General features: G+C 45.4%; 1 protein-coding gene across 1 annotated transcript in view; it reads right to left on the bottom strand.

Annotated features, from left to right (window-relative positions):
• CFAP96 (cilia and flagella associated protein 96) overlaps positions 1 to 22,805 on the bottom strand; it is a 195,437-nt gene that overhangs the window by 23,865 nt on the left and 148,767 nt on the right. The window contains exon 6 of the mRNA XM_069199730.1: positions 11,373 to 11,552. Coding sequence (XP_069055831.1) covers positions 11,373 to 11,552 — 180 coding nt within the window. The remainder of the gene's footprint in view (positions 1 to 11,372; positions 11,553 to 22,805) is intronic.

Raw genomic sequence — 22,805 nt, 5'->3', positions numbered from 1 at the left:
AGCTACCAGGAAGGCTGCTATCCCTGCGCCTAGAGGTGCGGGCTGCACTTTTACACTCGCCACAATTTATGCCCCGAACGACCATCAAGAGGCATTTCTTTGGGATGCGATCAGATGGGTGGTGACTACGGTGGACAATGACATCTTTATAGTGGGGGGACTTTAACACTGTGTTTATCGCGTCCTTGGACAGGTTGATACACAGGATGGGACAAGTAGGAGCCCTTTTGCTACAGAGTCAGCCAAGGCTTTCCGATATGGGGCTGGTGGATGTGTGGAGGCAGCGCAATCCACAAGCGAGGACATACACATTTTTTTTCGGCAACACATCAAACTTATGCTCAACTAGACCTTTTCCTGCCATGTAAATCAGGTTGGCAGCCCTCTCTGACCACTCTCCCATAACAATTACATTTTGGCTACCTCGTACAGTGCCCCAATAGCACTCATGGTGCTTGAAGCATAAGCTTCTCTCCTACCCTACTATTGTCTCTGAGATCACTGATGCATTACGTAGCTAATTAGATATTAATCAAAACTCTAATACCCCTATCACTTTACTTTGGGATACTCTGGAGGCTTTCATTCGCGGACACTTTATTGCAATCTTCACTCACCTTAATAGGGAGCGACAGGATAAGTGTGCCCAGTTGGAACAGGCTGTAAAGGACTTAGAGGAGGTTCACGTTCACACAAGCTTCCTTAGAATACGTCGCCAATTGACAACGGCCCTTAAACAATTGAAGGCCTTGGACTTAGATAGGGCAGAATATGCACTCCTGCGTACAAAACCCAGATACTATGCGAGGGGACTAAAGCAGGCCACTTGGTTGCACAGTGGCTTCGGACGCAAATTGTGCAACAAAGGATCCCCGAAATAGAAAGTTTGCAGGGTTCTCGAGTCTATCAGGCTGAACATATTGCACGTGAGTTTGAACATTTTTGCTCCACCATTTACTACGCAGAAGCACATCTGAGGAATACATAGCCCAGGTACCAGTCACCCAGCTTCCCCAGGGTGAATCCTCCAAACTGGACAGGGACATATAAATGACCAAGGTACTCGTGGCTACACAACGCATGCCGTCGGAAAAGGCGCCTCGTCAAGACCGGTTTCATCAGATTTCTATAAGTTCTTTGCGACCATTCTTGCACCACTCTGGAATCGCCTGTTTAACTCCTTTAGTGACATTGGAGCTCTTACAGATACCATGAAATTGGCCAGCATAACCGTTCTTCCTAAACCCAGTAAGGATCCGGTGCATGGTGCATCGTACCGGCCTATATCTCTACTAAATGTGGATGCCAAGATTTTCACTAGCATTTTGGCTTCCGGCCTAGCCCCATATATGCAAGGTCTGATTGATCCAGACCAATCTGGGTTTATACCTGAGAGGGGTTGCAGCGACAACACTAAACATCTTTGCCATCTCATAGACAAAGCACACCGGGCGGGCTTGCCTACATTGCTTTTGTGTGTTGATGCGAAAAGGTCTTTGATTGCGTCCACTGGCCGTACCTCCAGCACGATTTGATGAGGTTTGCGCTCAGCCCACGGTTCAGACAATGGATTGGATGCAACTATGCCCACCCCTCAGCGAAGGTCAGGGTCAAAGGGATGTTGTCCCAGCCCCTTGAGATAGCTTGTGGCACCCATAAGAGATGCCCGCTGTCTCCGCTCCTACGTGTCCTATATATGGAGCCATTCGCCGAAAGAGTGAGGCAGCACCCACTTATAACAGGTATTTCTATGGGAGGTCGGGATTATAAGTTAGCCTTATACGCTGACGACGTGATAATCTTGGTGACATGACCACTCACGTCCTTGCCATACCTTATGGCCGAGATGAAGGATTTTGGGCGAGCATTGGAATTTAAAATTAATTTTCAGAAAACACAGGTGCTCAACATAACAATCCCAAAAGCTTATCAGGCAGCCCTGGAGAGGCTTTTCCCAGTGGACTGGACCTTCCGGGGCTAGGGTACCTGGGTCTCTGACTCTATTTCACCCTAGAGCATACTGCCCATGAAAACTATGCCTTACTTCTCTCTAAAGCTAGAGCAGCTCTATCCAATTAGAAGAAATATACCTTGCCATGGTGAGGGAGCCTAGCCACAGTTAAGATGACCTTGCTCCCCAAGGTCCTCTATATCATGCGGGCATTACGCCTTAAACTGTCTGCACTTGTATTAGATAAACTACAACGCCTGATAAGCAATTTTATCTTGGCGGGGAAAAGGCAGGAATGGCAAAGAAGCATACATATTCACAACAATCTAAGGGGGTCTGGGTGTGCTGCATGTACTGGGGTACAATCAGGTGGCTCAGCTTTGGCACATGGTGGAGTGGGCCAGGGCAAGCACTGAAAAATATTGGTGCTTCATAGATCAGGTCATCATCAGGATACACATCTGGAAAATTCTGTGGCTTCCTAAATTACATCGACCACTGGAGGTATATGTCTCCCCAGTGGTTCGAGCAACAATAGGAGTGTGGGATAAAGTGCAGAAACAACATTGTTTCTCCTCCTGTGTCTCCCCCTTAACTCCACTATTGGGCAATCCTGACTTTTGTCCGGTAACCCAGGGGACCACATTCATGTGCTGGCAAGAACCTGGCTGCAAGAGGGTGGGGGCCTCTTTGATTTAGAGGGGATCATAGACTTTGATCAACTCCGGCTTGACTATGACCTTCCCTCTTCGACATATTGGCAATACTTTGACATCCACCACTGGGTAACGCAGCCCCATGTGCAACCTCACGCTAGCCGGCCTCTAACTCCATTTGAAAAATGGCTTCTTACTCCCAATCAGATACACAAATTCTCTTGGACAACAGACTAGATGGGACATCCTACTCCGGAACAGCTGACTCCCCGAGACAGAAAACGCATCCATGAAGGGGTACACACAGTCACTAAACATGCACGGTTTAAATTGACGCATTACAATTTAATTCACCAAACATAATGTTCCCCTGCCACCTTAAGCAGGATTTAACCCACACGCTCGGACAGATGCCCTCACTGCCATACCCTGAAAGCGGACTTTGTGCATATGTCCTGGACATGTGTGAAGGTTTCCTCGTTCTGGCAGGAGGTCCTCAATAATCTGTATAGGGCCTCTGGTTGGGTGCTTCCACTAGATCCCGCACAGACATTACTGAGCCTCATCCCTTCCCCTCCCATAAAGAAACTAAGTAGGAGGTTCGTCCTGCTGAGCCTAACACTAGCAAATCGGTGTATAGCCATAAGGTGGTTGAACCCCAATCCTCCTGCATATTCTGAATGGGTTAAAGACATTATGGAATGGGCAACAACAGAAGAGGTCCATATGAAATACGTCCGAACAGATGAAAAACTGCAAGAAGATCTGCAAGCCTGGGCGGCTGTGCTCTCCGACCTTAAAACAATCCTATGACAGGATAGTGTGTTATTAATATCTGGTGTCACCCACACTTACACCCACAAGTAACTATGTATGTCTTGGAGGTGAGATTGATTGCTTTCTCTGTTCTGTAGAATATGCTAACAGGAATGATTCCACAAAAGCCATTGGGGAGGAGGGGTGTGTGGTTTATTTTCGTAACTGTTGATCTGTTTGGTAACTGTAAGAATTTATGAATAACCATGTTCATTTTCCGAAATGTATTCTGCTTCTAAATGAAAAACCAATAAAGATTGTTTGAAAACAAATCTCTTGGACATTTACACATTCTGCCTCACCCCCCCTTAACCCTACTAAAACTCCGACATAGCAGAGATGGAAAAAGGAATGCAAACAAGAATTCATCCCACGCGAATGGCAGGACATTGTGCACCAAGCATGTGCCTCAGCCTACAGTACGTCGGGTAAGGAAATGTTCCTAAAGATAGCCCATTACTGGTACTGCACACTGGCTCAGGTGGCCTGGTGGAGACTGGGCGTACATACTAATTACTGGAGACAATGTGGCCAAATTGGCACTTTTAACGCATTTACTCTGGCACTGCCCTAAAATACAAAGGTTCTGGATGGACATCTTAGCAGACGTTGACAAAATGTATGACACCGAGTTACTCTGGTTTCCTAGTTGTATTCTGTTAGGCCTCCCAAATGCTTTGCCTAACCCCCTGAATTCAGCAAGAGGGTGGGCTATAACATTAACTTTAGGTTCAACCAAGTAGGTGCTACTAATCCCATTGGGGTACTGATGTTGTACTCACGCGCCTAGATTGGCTTGACAAACTATACAGTTCTTATACAGGGACTTTCAGTAGTAACATGCCCCATCTTTCTTCGCATATTGCGACTCGCACACCCTTACCCCCCAGTGAATGAACCACCTCAAGAACTGTTCTATTTAATTTCTCCCAATGAGAGTAGTGGGTGCTCCAGCACACTTTTATTGGGTCTGTCGAACCTATCCTCTCTTCTTCTCCCCAACTCCCTTTCCCCTCAACCCCTTTGACTATGTTGCCTAGGGTTGTCGTTTTTCTGTGTATCCCGCTGGCCAGTGGATATAGGTGGGAGTTGTTGTATTACACTTTGGCTAAAATCAATAAAACAGAATTAAACTTAAATTCTGATTATCCTCAGGATATTCCCAGTGCCCCGGGTGCAGGACTAGCCCTTGAGAAGAGTGCAGTATGCTTGCAATCTTCCAACAAAATCCTCTGGTGACAGCTAGTACTCCAGGTGGATCAACCGTCCTTGAGGGTGCAGTTGTGTCACTGTCGAGTACACCCCTTGGGCAGCAGAGCATCGTGTGGACGTCCATGCCAGAGGGATCCCCAAGTCTATGAGGAATATGACCTGCTAGTAGAAGGCTGCTGAAACCATGGTACATCGCTACGCTGCCATGCAGGGAGAGAGGAAAACAGGATCCAACTCTCCTATGACAAATACAAGTGCTGGGCAGGTGAGGAGTTGGACTGACTGTGTGAGCTCAGGTCCAGTGCAGTCCACATCCAGAGTATACAGTGCTCCACCTGAGGTAGGGGCACTAATTTGAAATGAAAGGTGAACACGACAACATGTGCTTTGTTAAAAATTCAAGCACAGGAGAAAGGCAAAGGAAATCTTTTAAGGCAGCGTCTTGAGGGAGAAAGCCCGGAGGTGATAGGAGCGCCCCAGAAGCCTCTGGGGAACAAAAGCATTTGCATGATTTGCTTGCCGCACCACAAGAGGACAGCAGCAACCCAAGAGTCTTGCAGTAGCGATGGATGGCACTTACAAGCAGTAATCCTTGAACTGCTGTGCCTCACTACTCTGACAGTCAAGAGCTAAAAAGAAGACCAGAGGCGAAAGACCACTGTTGTTACAATTGTACCTCAGCATCTTTTGAATTCAGTGGGACCCTCTGATCCTGATTAATCTCAGTGACCACAAGAGAAATATTATTACACATTTCTCGTTAGCAGCAAGGCTATCTACAGCCCACTCTTAGAAATCAGAAGAGCTCTCGTCAGTAGATCTTTGGTGCACACATTTGAGTCAAAATTTGCTATGGAGAGAAAGCAATTGTCCATGATAAATGTGTGGATAAATCTGAGAATAAGTGGACTCAGTATTGCACATATGTAAAAACATCAAGCTCAGGTGGTGATTGTTAGGCCTGGCATCTTTGGCGTGGTCTCCCCTAACTTTTTGCCTATACTTCACAGGTTGTTTCTGTGTGCTGAGACTGTTTTTGCTGTTTTTGTTACTCTTGGTACTTTACTACTGCTGACCAGTGCTAAAGTGCAAGTGCTCCCTATGAAAAACTTGTATGTATTGGCTTTTCCATGAGTGAAATATTTGATTTACTAATAAGTACCTAGTAAAGTGCACTAGAGGTGCCCAGTGCCTGTAAATCAAATGCTACTAGTGGGCCTGCAGCACTGTGTAGCCTTGTAAACATGGCTCAGACCTGCCACTGCAGTGTCTGTGGGTGCAGTTTTAAAGTGCCAGTTTGACAAGGGCAAGTGTACCTACTTGCCAGGCCTAAACCCTCCCTTTTTATACATGTAAGGCACCCCAAAGGTAGGCCCTAGGTAGCCCCATGGGCAGGGTGCAGTGTATGTTAAAGGTGGGACATGTACTGATGTGTTTTACATGTCCTAACAGTGAAATACTGCCCAATTTTAGTTTTTACTGTGCAAGGCCTATCTCTCTTATAGGTTAACATGGGGGCTGACTTTAAATATTATTAAAGTGCAGATTCCCTTTGAGAGCAGATAGAAATATGGACTTTGGAGTCTCTGAACTCACAATGTAAAAATACATCTTTTAGTGAGGTTGGTTTTTAGATTGTTAGTTTGAAAATGCCCCTTTTAGAAAGTAGGCATTTTCTGGCTTAAACCATTCTGTGACTATTCCTGTTTGTGGATTCCCTGTCTGGGCCAGTTTGACAGTTGGGATGTTGTGCATCTCCTCTAGACAGTGCCACGAAGGGTGCTGTGGTGTAGCCTGCATATCCTGATGAGCCATCTGTGCTAGAGGGGAGGGAAGAGTGGTCACTCACACCTGAAAGGGCTGTGCCTGTCCTCACACAATGCAGTCTCCAACCCCCTGGTGTGTCTGGGGCCTGGCCTGGGCAAGGCAGGATCTTGTGAACAACAGAGACTTTCCTTTGAAGTTTGCCTACTTTAAAGGCAGAAAGAGGTATAAGTATTGGACCCAAAACCCCAGACTTTAGATTACTTCTGGATTCAAGAGGAACCTCTGCCAAGGAGAAGAGCTGAAGAGCTAAGGAGATGTTCTGCCTTGGCCTTTGACTGTGCTTTGTTGCTACTGCTTCTGCCTGTGAAAGGGGACAAAGACTGGACTTTGTTGTGCATTCCTGCTTGAGAAGAATCTCCAAGGGCTTATAATAGAGCTTGCCTCCTTTTTTGAAGCCTCAGGGACAGCAAAGGCTTCACCATGCAGTTTTAAGTCTGCATGCTGTGGATTCTAGCTTGCCAGAGGGTGCCATTCCAGTTCCTTGGCCCTGGAAATTAATTTCTGGTGAAATCCTGTGAAACTACGCCCGACGACTTTGCTAAGGACGCCGCTGCACAAAACCCGTGACGCCACCTGCACCTGAAGCCGTGGACCCCGCAGAAGCGCGACTACCCCAACGACTCCACAGACCTCGCATCGCCGCAGCCGCTGATCCCTCATGACTTTGCTGAGATCGGAGTGTCGTAGCACCGATGTTCATGATACCTGACTCCATTGCGGCGCCTGTGGCCCCGTGACGTGAGCACGACCCTGTGAGGTCGGCCCCGCAGCATCGTGACTTCGCCAGACTTCGTCTTTGCCGGCGGCACCAAGGGACTGACACCTCGCAACCGACGCCACCTCACTTCCACCGCTCTGCAGTAAAGACCCGATGCTTCTTCACAACGCCTCTGCTCCTCTGCCCCGCAGCACCGGAACCGATGCTGCAGTAGGATCTAGCGACGCTTCGCTCCCCGACTCCGTGCACCGGCCTGTTTTCTACTTACTTTACAGGACTGGTCAGAGACTGGGATAATTACCGGTGGTGATTGTTACTCCTCTGGTGTTCATATGCCCTGGGCTGACTTGGTAAAACACTATGTGCTACTCTAAGGTCAATTCCTGACATATGAGGCAGTGCAGAGGACCTGTGCAGACCTGTGGGGTAGGGGTAGGGATGAACCCCCCTCAACATGCAGTGCTTAACTCACGGCTCACATTGGGTTCCTTTTGACACCAGGTAATCTGGCTATATAGGTCTTTACTGGAAATGAGTCAGGAACCCTTAACTTCCCTCAAAAGCAGATGGGATACCCTTCTAAACCACGAAAATCAGATAGGAAATGGTCTAGGATATTAGCATACCCACATAACCTATCCCGCAACACAAAACTCAAATATACACAATTCAATATCTTGCTTATCACATACAGGACTCCACATAGGCTGAAAGCACGATCTATGGAGGAGAGCCCTTGGTGTGCCCCAGATGCCTCCGACCTGATGCGGATTTCAGCCATATGCTATGGGAGTGCCCCATTCTGCAAGCATACTGGGAGGCCATGGGGCTGCATCTCAACAAGACATTGAGCCAGGCTCTCCGATGCACCCTTGAGGTATGCCTCCTTGGTGGGTTCCCTCAACCCAAGAAGCACACAATTGGCTCCAGATTCCTGGACCTGGCCCTTGCCTCAGCTAGGCGCAGGATCGCATTACACTGGAAGGCAAAACTGGGACAGTCTATAGAAGCCTGGGCTGGAGATATCACCCAATGGTCCAGGGCAGAAGAGAGCATCCTGCGTCAGGAGGATGTGCGAGGGCTCAGATTATGTTCTGAGGTTTTGAAGAATTGGGAGAACCCAGGAGTAGACAAGGGATCACACCATAGTGAGTCTAGCAGGGATGACGAGGATTCAACCACACAAGATGCAAAATGAAAGAACATTTGATACCTTGACTGCACCACCAGCACCCTCCACCCCCCTCCCCAACATAGGGAGCTTGAAAATGTTGCATAGGCCCTCATTATTCTAATAAGACTACTGGATTAAGAGCGGCAGAATCGCCTGCAGTGTGGGAGACTGAGTCTGACCCACTACAGGTGACACCTGTCGCCCCAGTCCGGGTTTTGCTCCGGCTAACTAGCAGTGCCTCATCTCTACCCAAAGGCAGGGATGATTGGGCAGCCGAGCGCATGACATAATTGATTTCTCAGGGAAACCGTGGTCACTCAGGTCTCATCCGTTTCTCTCAGTTACAGTAGTCTCACATACACAATGACAAACAGAGGTAGTATATGTTTCAATAAGATTTTAATGAAGCGACTGCATCTTAGATAGCAAAGCATGTGCTGCAATAACCAGGACGATACAGCATGACAAGATTAAAATGGTGACAAGGACAGTAAAGCATAGAAATAACGCTACCATGTTGTCACTAGAGTCAATAGACTAATTCCTACCTAGGCTATAATAGAGCACAGCATGTTAAGCTCTAATTCTGCCCTTCAGGTTCCCCTGGGAAGACATCATCCTCCATACCTGAGCAAAGGCCTGAAGTCTGCATAAGCAGCTGTAGCAAAGCATTCAGAAATCAGCATACAGTTGTGTTGCTCTGGCTGAAATCTTCTTCTAACGTGTAAGGGACAGGGACGTTTTTTTTTATAATAAAACAGCTGATGTTCTGAGAAAATGTCCCTACGTAAGGGTGTGTGTTTTTCTATGTATGTCAGAGACAAAACTTGTACCACGTTCACCGGCAACCTATCTTACTGCAGCCTTGAAAGAAGCACAGAGTGAGCAAGAATGTCTTGTTTGAGAACGTAGTGCTGGCCTAGGCAAAAACAGCTAGATAGAGAGAAATAAAACAAGACCGCAAAAGTGACTATTGCAAGAATAATAAAATGAAACTGAATAAAAAAAATCCAGGTTAAAGTGCACATCGGCAGGCCTAGTATGCTAAAATAACATGCATGGAGTAATAACTAAAATGGCTGCACAACAAAAATACATACAACGGATGCCAGATCTGAAACCCTGGAGTAATACAGCTAAGACCACAGCACTCACAAACACATACAGTCATAAGCACAAAAGTAACATCTGATGTAAGAGGTCCGACAGTGAAGAACGAAGTAGTCCTTTTTGTTTATGTTCCAGCAGAGAGTTTATTCGGGCCAACAGATATTCTCTGTAGTTGGAGCAATCATAGGCCACATATAGTGGTAAACTTTGGCATATATGTATATTAAAAACACAGCCAACATGTGTTTCGTCACACAGTGACTTTTTCAAGGCTAGATTGTATATGAAGTAGAATAATATCCAACTAGATGTATGATACGGAACAACTGTTTCACAATTTATGCAGCCACAGAAGTGTGATGTATACGCAGTCAGGGAAACAAACATAATAGTAGATACGTGAACCCATTTGGGATATGGAGAGTCATCGAAGAAGAGAAGAAAGAAATCAAAGGACCCTGGTAAGTCCTGCGGTGCTCCGATGAGTGAGCCCTTCTGTCGCGCCACGTGGCGCGGCACGAGCCGAGTGTTCGGCGCAAGCCGGGCGTTTGGCTCGGGCCGCGCATCGCGTTGTTAAAACGCGGCGCGCCCCTAGCCTTTCCTGCACTTTACGAGGCCCCAGAATGGGCATGGGGCCTCGCTCTGCTTTCTCCCTCCGCATTTTGGGGTCTCCTGACCCCTCTTACCTGTTCTTGCTTCTTCTTCTTCTTTTCTTCTTTCTTGGGTCTTTTTGTTGAACCTTCCTTTATGTCTTTTCCCCCTTCCCAGGTTACCTTTTTCTTCCCAGCATTCCTTATTCCCTATTCTCTATGGTTCCTACTCTATTCTGTTCTATGTACTTTTCCCTATCTTTTCCCTATCTAAGATGGTGTCCTTTTTCTTCCTGTGGGTCACTTCCTGTTTTTTGGTATTTAAGGGATGTGTTTTCTTCTTTTCTTTGCGCTGCAACACTTTCTGTTCGGATGGTGTCCTCGCTCCTGATTTCCTTGCCTTTTGGTTCTGGAATTCGCCAATTCTGTGTTATTTGAAATTAGTTCTTTTGATTCCTGTTCTTTTGTTCTTGTTTTCAGGAATCATTCTGTTTGGAGGTTTTTGCCCCTTTTTATAAGGGTTTTTTTCCCTCTGGCGCTATTTTCTGAAGGTCACGATCTGTTCTTGGCGTATCCATTGCCTACAGCACCGTGGCTACCAGAAAGAGTCGCCCCTTTTTGGGTCAAAGCCGAACACTCAAGACCCTCGCCATTAGATCTGCAGATTCCAGGCGCAAGCAGCACGTGAGTCGTGACACCTTCGGTATGTAAATGTCGGAAGCAGTGAAACCCTGGAGTGACTTGAACCACTGATGCACCCCCACATACTCCATAAAATCGGAATTCCCCTAAGAGATCCCCTCAGAGACCAGTTATGGTTAAGGTTTTGTTAATTACTGTTCGTTTCCTTTATTCTTTCTCCATCTTTTGCTATTCTTATTCCCTGTTCCTTTCAACATCACTTACCAACTTGCCCTCTATTCCTTCGGCACATAAACATACTGAAGTTACATGAGAGAGTAGACTAGGACCGGGAGACCAACGGTATTCTGGATGAAGGCCAAACTGAGGGACCTGGAATAACCCCTTATCCAACCAAAGCAACTTACCACCGGACCATGAAACTCACCATACATGAACACATACATAAGAAGAAACCCGAATGACGTACACTATTTGGAATGAAGTTAAGCGATGAGTACTGTATATTTGTTGCCTAATGTCAATGTGAAAACTGCTGATACTAAGAGACTGTAAAATCCAATGCTATAAGCTGTGATGTAAAGTAAAAACCATATAATCAATAAAATATATTTTTTAAAAGGGTAAGGCCATTGCTTAAGTTACATTTTGCAGTAGGAGCCTGAGAAAAACATACCTCTTTAGCAGGAGAACTTGGTTTAAAGGGTTTCACATCTCTCCTTTTTTCATCTGTTTTCTTTAGTGGTGGTAATGGCCTGTCTGAATGATAAGGATTTAAGTCAAAGTATTCTCTGGGGTACATATTGAGCCTGAAAGGTCCACCTTTAAGTTGTTTCCTGTGTCTTTCATTCTCTGTCTGTAAAACAAGATCATAATTTCCATTAAGGAATGAACAAAAGCTTGTTTTTTGTTGTTAAAATTCAGAATTACCACAAAGACCAACCATCAGTCATTCTCAAAACATTAAAGAAAAATATGAACTGATTAGCTACCGACTCCTGCTCATCATTAAGGAGCGACGTCTCTTTGTTGATGAGTCTGGCCAAGAGTAATCTACAAGTCATGCCGGTATTCGTTTCCCCCATATGAGGATATCATGGTATACAGAGCTGGGGACAGGATGGACATCGAAACAGTGATGGGATCAAATTGCTCACTTCCTGGTTATTATGTGAATGTTCCACATGTTAAAGACACAGGGTTATGCAAGGGATCAGTATGCATGTGCAATGACCACAGTCCAAGGTGCAATTCCAGAAGCACGAGGAAGGCCAGAATGACTTAAGAAGTTCATAATATATTCAGGCCATCCAGCCAGCCATGCTTGAACAGGACACCTTCAGGGACCTTGATGGAGCAAAGCAGAACTTGGACAGTGGCATAGTTTAGTGAGATTTGGGGCGGCGGGGTGCATCTCAAATATCCCAAATAAAAAGTAGTGGGACGCAGGGTGAATGGCTGATATGAAAAAAGTCCGAGATGGACTGTTCCCACGAGGAGCAAAGTCAATACTAATTTGCATTAAGTTGGCTTCTGAGGCTGATTTAGAGTCTGGGGGACACGGCAACAGAGTAACCTGTCCACCAAACTCAAGGCCTGCTAGTCCGATTTTGAGTTGAGCGGACCACATATTTTATGCTGGCTGTGTAAAATTTAGTCTGTCTGTGTAAAATGTCCTCCAACAGCACAATGGAGCAGTGGCTGTCAGACGTAAGCCATCGGACTGTCTGCACTATTTATAGTGGACAGTCTCATGATGGTTGGCTGTCATGTTTGACAGAGCCATCTGTCAAACATTTGTACATTGACAGAAACCACCATGACAGCAGTTCCTGCCAGTGTACAGAGATGTTTGCAGGAAAGTCGGACATTTCTATACTTTGTAAGCTGATTAAAGGCAGGGTGGCTCATGCAAAGTCCTCTGCCAGCCATCTGCCTTTCCTCTGTCCACCAAACCCTAAATCTGACCTTCTGTCAACAGTGGCAGAGTGGTAAAAAAACTATTATTTGGAATGCTAACTCGAGCAATTGCCAATGGTTAGACTATCTGCAAGCATTCGTCCAATCACCTTTTAGGTGTTTCTTTACTAGTGGTGTGCCTGGAAACCTATGAGTTGTGCAGCTTTCCTGGCCTAGTTCTGCCAATGTTTGTGAATTCCAAAAAGTTTGAGAATTCCAAGAAGTAAAAAAATACTTTAATGGAGACAGATTGACTACTTTTTTTTTGTAAATTAGTGACTCTATATATTTAAGTTCCTGATCCAAAAAAATGAACAAGTTAAAATTGCTTAGTGAAATCAGAACAATGAGAAAAACCAACATATACACAGCAGGCCCAACTCAGGGACCCCAGACCCAACTGCCAAGCCAAGAAAAAAAACTTTGGGGGGTTGTCACACCCCAAACACACCCTGTGAATCTCTGCCCCTGAACTTGGGTTCTGTTCTGGCACAGGCAGGGGACATTTCAAATGGCAAGTGTTGAATATTACAGGGAGAACTCCAGAAAGCTGCACTTTCCAGTTTGTAGGGGCTGCAGCTGTGGTGCCTCTAGACGTGCGAAGACAAATGAGACAAATGAGTTGTCCATACACGTATGTGACAATTCAGGGATTTAACTTCCTGTATACTATGTTCACCTGGATGAGTGGATTCACAGAGACTCACTTGAGCTGTTAACAGTGTTAAACAGTCCATGAAAATTGTTAATAAGTACACTGGCCTCCCACGATTGCATACAAGCCCAACTTTTTGTCACTACATTGCTTTGACACAAACAATTAAGCAAAAGTCGTTAAAGGTAAAAAAGTCACAATCAGAGCATGGCAGCACAAAGGAATGTGAGGAAGCCAAAGGAAGTTTCAGATACAAGATCTGGCCAGCACAGCAAGTGGGGCATTTTGGAGGCCTTGAATATGTTAGGACAAGGAAATAACCCCACCCCTGCCCGAGTAATATCCTGAGCATCACCTACCTCCAGGGCCAGCTTTAGCGCTGGTGATGCCCGTTGCAACAATCTTTTTTGGTGCCCCCATGACCACATCTCCACGGATTCCGTTACTACCACACTTCAACTTTTCTCTCAAGTTTTCAGAGTCCCCTTCTCACATACATTTCATTTGTTTTATAGTGCTATTCATACCAGTGTAGGGTGTCATAGCACTTTACATCACAAATACATTATACACAGACATGAATAATGCGTGTGTAAATCAGTCTATAAGAAATGTTACATAAAACAAGGTGTAGAAAGCACGTCATCTATACTACTAGGCAGTATATTTTAAGAGTGTTTGGTCTAGAGAAGCACAGACTCAGGATTTAAAACGTACACAGTCGTTGAGGTTGACTTAATAATAAGAATGTATTTCCACCTAAACAAACCCTTTTTAGTAGCATTATAGTAATGAAAGACTGGGGGAAAACGTAATGTTCTAGCTTATACCATGCAGTTTGCATGCAGCTCTCTCATGACAGTTCATAGGTCACTGTGCTATATTAGGACTGTAACTTGTAAAGGGCAAGTAATAAAAGGATCTTAGTGAAAAACGCAGTAACCCACTGAACTATCCACAAAAAAACACAGTACTGTGGATCTGCACGGTACACGTTATTTGCAGCAGGCACACATTAACCTCTGTGCTACTTTATGATGAGTAAAAACTGCCACTAGCCAGAACTCATCTCGCTCCAGCAGGAACATTATTCACCAGAGTTATCTTGACATTTTTATTGTTGCCTGAAAACTGCTGGACACACAAGGTAGTTTGCCGCAGACGTTTTTAAACCCATAAGTTATGACCATGTATTCTGAACACCTTTTTGACCTACTGACATAAACTTGCACTGCCTTTAGGCACAACTCAGTGGTGACCGAATAGTAAAACGAGTTTAAAGTATGCACTATACAAAAGTAATATGCTGCCTGAAAAAAACATACCATAACACAACATTCTGGAAAAAGCAAACACTCTTGGAAATGCAAGATTATGGAAAATAAGAGAAATATAAATATGAACGACATTAATCACCTTAACAATTTTTACACGCATTGTTCCAAAATAGATCAGTGTTTCTTTCTGTCTGCAAGAATAAGGACATGAATACAGGGCCAAAAGGGACCCATTTCAATGTTCGTTTTTAATTACTACCAAGTCTGAGACCTGGCGGGACCCGGCCCTCTTAAAGTCCTGGACTTTCTCAAAACCTTGGCGGATTGCATTTGTATGTTTTTACTTAATATCACACACAAATTCCAGAAAACCATTGCAGGGCTTAAACATCAAACTACAATACAAATTTACATAACACGACGCAATTTAGATAGAACATTATATAGAAATAATAAACTTAAACATCTGTGGGAAATAAAGCCAATCTTTACGTCATATCAGTCTAGATATCAGTCTTTGGCTGTAATGGGGACTTTCAAGCAATCCTAGAACTAACAAGGCCAGTAGAAAATATCTTCCTGGAATTGGCAGTTTGCAACAGTCCACACAGAATGACGGGTCTAACCATAAATGACTGTTACAATAGAATTGAAAAAATACAAATTGAATGGGCATATCGCTTATTTAAATACACGACACATTAAATTCTTGATTTGTTTGCTGTGTGATAATCAGAGCAATTACAGCTCTTCATAAAATTGGGAAGTGAGTAAATTCCCCTAATTCAATATCATGGGCAGGAAATATAAGGCTTATTACCTAGAATATAACAATATGCTTCACAGACCCTACTTGTGTTCAACTGTCAAAAAATCAATTCAAGAATACAAAGTAACAACAATTAACAAGAAGAGCCAAAACCCATTCCTTTTTTACTCACATATTTTGAAGTCTTGGGAAAGCAGTTTTGGTTAGCTGTAAAACGTGCTTCAGTGGTGGCTGTATTTCTAAGTATTTACTTATGAAGAATACATTTGCGAAGAACTAATGTAAAGTTCAAGTATAGATGAAGATAAGCAAACAAATGACTAATTAAAGAATGCATTGTACTGTGTATTTAAATCAATGACGTGCCTTTTAACATGTTTTTTGGTGTAACTGTACGACACTAGTGGGCAACTGCTGTCTTTTAGGTGCCCTCTTGGCGCCCGGCTGATATAGGGTGCCAAGAGGGCCCAGTTCTGGAATTCTGTCCAGTTTCTTCTCTCTGTAAAAATAATATTCAATGAGATGGAACTCCCCCATCCAACGCCACTACATGGAAATCCGAGAAATCTCATTATCTGGAATTCATTTACAGCCACAAAGGTTTCTACGCTGGGGGGGTAAAAAGAATGGAAGGTCTAACAGTAGTCAGATCAGCACCTAAAGACTGGCAAGAGGTCGAGCTCAGCAAACTCTGGCGGTGCAGTTTGGATGACATAATCTGGCCAGAATCACAACCCCTAACCTGACTGATTTATATGATCCCTTACGGAAGCAACGTGAATTCCCTTCGGGCTCATCCATAAGTGATCACACAAGTAACTGGTATTATGCTGACGGTAGGATACGGGGGGTGGGGGGTGGGGGTTGTGGGGTGGGGGCTCTCTTAACCTTTAGCTCATATTGACTGTTCAATCAGGAATCTGTGTTCAGAAAATGTGAGCTCTAGCAAGCTTTACATTGGACCTGGATCAGCAGAAATGCTAGCTTTCATTACTTTGACAATAGTTTTAAGTTGTTTTGTTACTTCAATCTGAAATGTTTGTGCTTTGGATTTGATTGTAGCACTTGGTATGTATGATGCACGGTTTTCCCCAGTAGTGTTGGTTTGTCTTGCTATCATCCATTCTGTTTGCATGATCTCTGTTCTTAGGTATAGGCATCATGTTATATTTTGACATTGTGTGCACTAGTCCGCTTCGCTGCACCTTGTCTTGTCGCTTTGCATGTCCATCATCAGAAGGAAGGATCGTTGACAGCGGAGCACCAGAAGAGGTGAAATGCTTCAGCAACAGATGCCTGAATCTCAGGCAATGATTTGTAGGAGCTGACACCCCCCAGAACACCAGCAAAGTGCGCTTCCTTGAATGTGTGCAGATTTTACAAGAGTTGTGGCCAAGATGCCAGCTGTGTTCCTACAGGATGCATGATCATGTGATATCTCTAGGGAATTAGATCTTACTTTCTCGCTCTCTTGTACCTCCAGGCTTTCAGGTGCTCATGCACTACCAGAATCAGGTCAGGCAATGGGGCCCTCTGCCTGTGATTTTTTTGGCTTCTCTTACTGTGCTGGGGAGGATGGTTTTAGCAGTGCTCCTGGGGCCCATGATTTATAATGCTATTGTGCCATATTTCATCGGATTTTGGCCACTGGATTGGAGAAGCAGAACAGTCAGTTGTCTCACTAGCTAACGCAGGTAGCAGTGGCAGGTGTCTCACTGCAGGCTGAAGATGTACCTGTCTTTCCTCAAGCCTTCTTCAGTACAGTGGTAGGAAGCTGAGAGAACATCCGCAAGTGAGCAGCAGCAGCTCATAACAGGCCCTTCCCTCGCCAGGGCCAAATCAGTGGAAACAGAGCCTGTCAGAACTATCCGTATGTGTCCTCCTCCCCTCAGGGTGACTAAAACGTGGGTCAAGCCAAGCTCTAAGACAGAAGGGCAATAGCGGCTGTGCCCCCATCAGAAGGAGCCTAGTACCTTCTTTGTGGATTTCAATAATGAAGTCACTACCTTATTATGGGTACCAGTTCGGGTACCACTGGATTCTGGGTAGCAGTTGGTGTCTAGCACCTTTCCAATAACTGTCCCTAGTCATACAACATTGGCCTATCCGAGGCCTGCACCTGGCTGAAGCTAGCCTTGTACCAGAGAATACGTTCTTGAGCCAGTGCACTCAGGATCTCGTTCTTTCAGGGTTCTTTGCTCCTCTTACTTTTGTTGGTAATCAAATCCCTAATCCTCTATTATCCCCAAAAAAAGGCAAGTGTGGGGAGCAGGGGCACCAATAAATGACCTGTAGCATAAAGGGAGACCAAACCATTGCAAACATGGCCTAAAAGAAATACCCAGATGGGTGTGCCTTTGGGTTGGGAGAAGGAACTCTGCTGGTCCAGGACTTGAGGGGACAGGAACGAGTACCATCTGACTGCCCAGTCCTCCTAGTCTCATCAGGGCCTAGGGCAGGGTTCTGGAGGATGTGTAAGACATATCTCTGCCACTGACAGGGACAGAAGCGACCGTGCTGGCCAGGCTCCATCACAACAGTCAGCAGGTGTGCGTATATTGTGATCCGGTGGTCCACAGCCAGAACTGCAAGGAAGCAAGATACAGCAGTTACAAGGAATGTGAAAGGGGTACATGGTGCTCTCACTGCTCAAGGTAAACCCCACTTTAAAAGGAAGGAGGAGAGGTCACTTTGAATTGTTTAGGTGCCTCCTGAGATGGCGCTTGAGCTGTCGCTTGCAGGACATTTTGTTAGCTTTAACGGGCTTTGTGTCTCTCCATTGCTTACCATTGGTTGTCTTCATTGTCAGTCTCACTTTGATGCTTCTCTTGGTTTAGTTCCTCTTCATGCATTTGTCCCTCCCTTGGAATACGACCCTAGTACTACTTTGTGCCCAGTAAGTGTTATTCTGCTGCTCACAGTTTTGGTCTCCAGTTATTTGTTAGGGTCGAGCGCACAAGCACTCTGTCCCTATTGTAATCTCTTTTTGTGCTTGTAACCACACCCATGGCACGCCTGTCACTTTGATTGGTTCATGGACTTGCCTTTTAAAATCTGCTTGCTTTCATTAGTGAGTGGCATGCATACGTCATGCCTTTTCCGGTGGTTAGCCCTCCTTGATCGCACCAGCCAACTACTGAACTCTTACAAGGCTCGATGTTTTCAACCTGGTTTCTGGACTACTTTATCTTTATCTTTTCCAAGTGGCGGAATGGCACTGGGTTTTACAGAGCTCGATCTAGCTTGTTTTTTTTTATTTCCAATTTCAGCGCGATCGCACTGCATTTCACATTGCTCGGTTGTGCTCATTTTTTTTCTTTCTATTTGTGTGGCAAGAGAAGTCTGGTTAGGAATTTATAACGCTAACAGCTCTAACTCGAGCAAATGTGAGACACGTTGCATTGCAAATGCCTGTTTCTTTTGTTTCAGCACTCCATCCCGTCAATTTTCCCCATCAACCGCCATTATGCGGTCCATAGTGTACCTTGCCCCCTCCTCCCCTGCCCATCGTGTTGCTTTCCCCCTTCCACCCTGTGTCCTTGCTTGCCCCATCCCCCGCTCTCTCTGGCATTGTTGCCCCATCAGCATTGCTTTCCCCATCGCCCTACGACATTGTTGCTCCACCCGACCCCCCTATCCTGCTTGCCTCTCTCCCTCGACTGTTGCTTTCCTGTCCCGTCAGTCACTGCTTGCCCCCCCATTCCTAGTCCCGCATTGTTGCCCTTCGTCGTTGCTTGTCCCATATCCCTCCCACATTGTTGCTAGGCCTGCTCCAAACCTCTGCCGCCTCCCTCCCCCCACCAGAAAAAAGCTCTAAGATGCAGTCTGCGCATTTTTTCCAAACGTTTACTTCCTTGATGGTTGCAGGAGCAAGTAGTGCTACTACTGCCCTGTGTTATATTCATATTTTTTGTCTCACTGAAATGTACACTTGCACCTCTAGGTGGCAGTGGCATACAATGAACACCATGCCCCTAACAAAACCACCTGCGTGCGTTTTGCTAATGGTTCCCTTTAACCACTTCGCTGCCAGGCCTTTTCCCCCTCCTGTGCCAGGCCTTTTTTTGCCTATTTGGGGCAGTTCGCGCTTAGGCCCGCATAACTTTTTGTCCACATAAGCTAACCAAGCCAAATTTGCGTCCTTTTTTTCCAACATCCTAGGGATTCTGGAGGTACCCAGACTTTGTGGGTTCCCCTGAAAGAGGCCAAGAAATTGGCCAAAATACAGGGAAAATTTTGTTTTTTTCAAAAAAATTGGAAAAAGTGGCTGCAGAAGAAGGCTTGTGGTTTTTCCCCTAAAAATGGCATCAACAAAGGGTTTGCGGTGCTAAACTCAGCAGCTTCCCAGCTTTCAGGAACAGGCAGACTTGAATCCGAAAACCCAATTTTGCAACACAATTTTGGCATTTTACTGGGGCATACCCCATTTGTGCAATTTTTTGTGCTTTCAGCCTCCTTCCAGTCAGTGACAGGAATGGTCATGAAACCAATGCTGGATCCCAGAAACCTAAACATTTCTGAAAAGTAGACAATATTCTGAATTCAGCAAGGGGTCATTTGTGTAGATCCTACAAGGGTTTCCTACAGAAAATAACAGCTGAAAAAGAAAAATATTGAAATTGAGGTGAAAAAAACATCAATTTTTCTCTACTTTTTACTCTGTAACTTTTCCCTGCAATGTCAGATTATCGAAAGCAATATACCGTTACGTCTGCTGGACTCCTCTGGTTGCGGGGATATATAGGGTTTGTAGGTTCATCAAGAACCCGAGGAACCCAGAGCCAATAAATGAGCTGCACCCTGCAGTGCGTTTTCATTCTATACCGGGTATACAGTAATTCATTTGCTGAAATATAAGGAGTAAAAAATAGCTATCAAGAAAACCTTTGCATTTCCAAAAAGGGCACAAGATAAGGTGTTGAGGAGCAGTGGTTATTTGCACATCTCTGAATTCCGGGGTGACCATAGTAGCACGTGAATTACATGCAATTTCTCAAATAGATGTCTTTTTTACACACACCCCTATATTTGGAAGGAATAAATGTAGAGAAAGACAAGGGGCAATAACACTTGTTTTGCTATTCTATGTTCCCCCAAGTCTCCCGATAAAAATGATACCTCACTTGTTTGGGTAGGCCTATCGCCCGCGACAGGATATGCCCCAAAACACAACGTGGACACATCACAAAAACAGAGCTGTTTTTAGCAAAGTGACTACCTGTAGATTTTGGCCTCTAGCTCAGCCGCCACCTAGGGAAACCTACCAAACCTGTGCATTTCTGAAAACTAGAGACCTAGGGGAATCCAAGGAGGGGTGACTTGTGTGGCTCGGACCAGGTTCTGTTACCCAGAATCCTTTGCAAACCTCAAAATTTGGCTAAAAAAACACATGTTCCTCACATTTCTGTGGCAGAAAGTTCTGGAATCTGAGAGGAGCGACAAATTTCCTTCCACCCAGCATTCCCCCACGTCTCCCGATAAAAATGATACCTCACTTGTGTGGGTAGGCCTAGCGCCCGCGACAGGATATGCCCCAAAACACAACCTGGACACATCACAGAAAACAGAGCTGTTTTTAGCAAAGTGACTACCTGTAGATTTTGGCCTCTAGCTCAGCCGCCACCTAGGGAAACCTACCAAACCTGTGCATTTCTGAAAACTAGAGACCTAGGGGAATCCAAGGAGGGGTGACTTGTGTGGCTCGGACCAGGTTCGGTTACCCAGAATCCTTTGCAAACCTCAAAATTTGGCTAAAAAAACACATGTTCCTCACATTTCTGTGGCAGAAAGTTCTGGAATCTGAGAGGAGCCACAAATTTCCTTCCACCTAGCGTTCCCCCACGTCTCCCGATAAAAATGATACCTCACTTGTGTGGGTAGGCCTAGCGCCTGCGACAGGATATGCCCCAAAACACAACGTGGACATATCACAGAAAACAGAGCTGTTTTTAGCAAAGTGACTACCTGTAGATTTTGGCCTCTAGCTCAGCCGCCACCTAGGGAAACCTACCAAACCTGTGCATTTCTGAAAACTAGAGACCTAGGGGGATCCAAGGAGGGGTGACTTGCGGGGCTCGGACCAGGTTCTGTTACCCAGAATCCTTTGCAAACCTCAAAATTTGGCTAAAAAAACACATGTTCCTCAAATTTCTGTGGCAGAAAGTTCTGGAATCTGAGAGGAGCCACAAATTTCCTTCCACCCAGCGTTCCCCCACGTCTCCCGATAAAAATGATACCTCACTTGTGTGGGTAGGCCTAGCGCCCGCGACAGGATATGCCCCAAAACACAACGTGGACATATCACAGAAAACAGAGCTGTTTTTAGCAAAGTGACTACCTGTAGATTTTGGCCTCTAGCTCAGCCGCCACCTAGGGAAACCTACCAAACCTATGCATTTCTGAAAACTAGAGACCTAGGGGAATCCAAGGAGGGGTGACTTGTGTGGCTCGGACCAGGTTCTGTTACCCAGAATCCTTTGCAAACCTCAAAATTTGGCTAAAAAAACACATGTTCCTCACATTTCTGTGGCAGAAAGTTCTGGAATCTGAGAGGAGCCACAAATTTCCTTCCACCCAGCGTTCCCCCACGTCTCCCGATAAAAATGATACCTCACTTGTGTGGGTAGGCCTAGCGCCCGCGACAGGATATGCCCCAAAACACAACGTGGACATATCACAGAAAACAGAGCTGTTTTTAGCAAAGTGACTACCTGTAGATTTTGGCCTCTAGCTCAGCCACCACCTAGGGAAACCTACCAAACCTGTGCATTTCTGAAAACTAGAGACCTAGGGGAATCCAAGGAGGGGTGACTTGCGGGGCTCGGACCAGGTTCTGTTACCCAGAATCCTTTGCAAACCTCAAAATTTGGCTAAAAAAACACATGTCCCTCACATTTCTGTGGCAGAAAGTTCTGGAATCTGAGAGGAGCTACAAATTTCCTTCCACCCAGCGTTCCCCCAAGTCTCCCGATAAAAATGATACCTCACTTGCATGGGTAGGCCTAGCGCCGGCGACAGGAAACACCCCAAAGCGCAACGTGGACACATCCTAAATTTTGGAAAAAAACAGAGGTGTTTTTTGCGAAGTGCCTACCTGTAGATTTTGGCCTCTAGCTCAGCCGGCACCTAGGGAAACCTACCAAACCTGTGCATTTCTGAAAACTAGAGACCTAGGGGAATCCAAGGAGGGGTGACTTGCGGGGCTCGGACCAGGTTCTGTTACCCAGAATCCTTTGCAAACCTCAAAATGTGGCTAAAAAAACACATGTCCCTCACATTTCTGTGGCAGAAAGTTCTGGAATCTGAGAGAAGCTACAAATTTCCTTCCACCCAGCGTTCCCCCAAGTCTCCCGATAAAAATGATACCTCACTTGCGTGGGTAGGCCTAGCGCCGGCGACAGGAAACACCCCAAAGCGCAACGTGGACACATCCTAAATTTTGGAAAAAAA

The sequence above is a fragment of the Pleurodeles waltl genome, chromosome 1_2 (assembly GCF_031143425.1).
Source record: "Pleurodeles waltl isolate 20211129_DDA chromosome 1_2, aPleWal1.hap1.20221129, whole genome shotgun sequence".
Classification (NCBI taxonomy): Eukaryota; Metazoa; Chordata; class Amphibia; order Caudata; family Salamandridae; genus Pleurodeles; species Pleurodeles waltl.
Note: the sequence above shows the minus strand (reverse complement) of the source record. Positions and strands in the feature narration are given on the sequence as shown.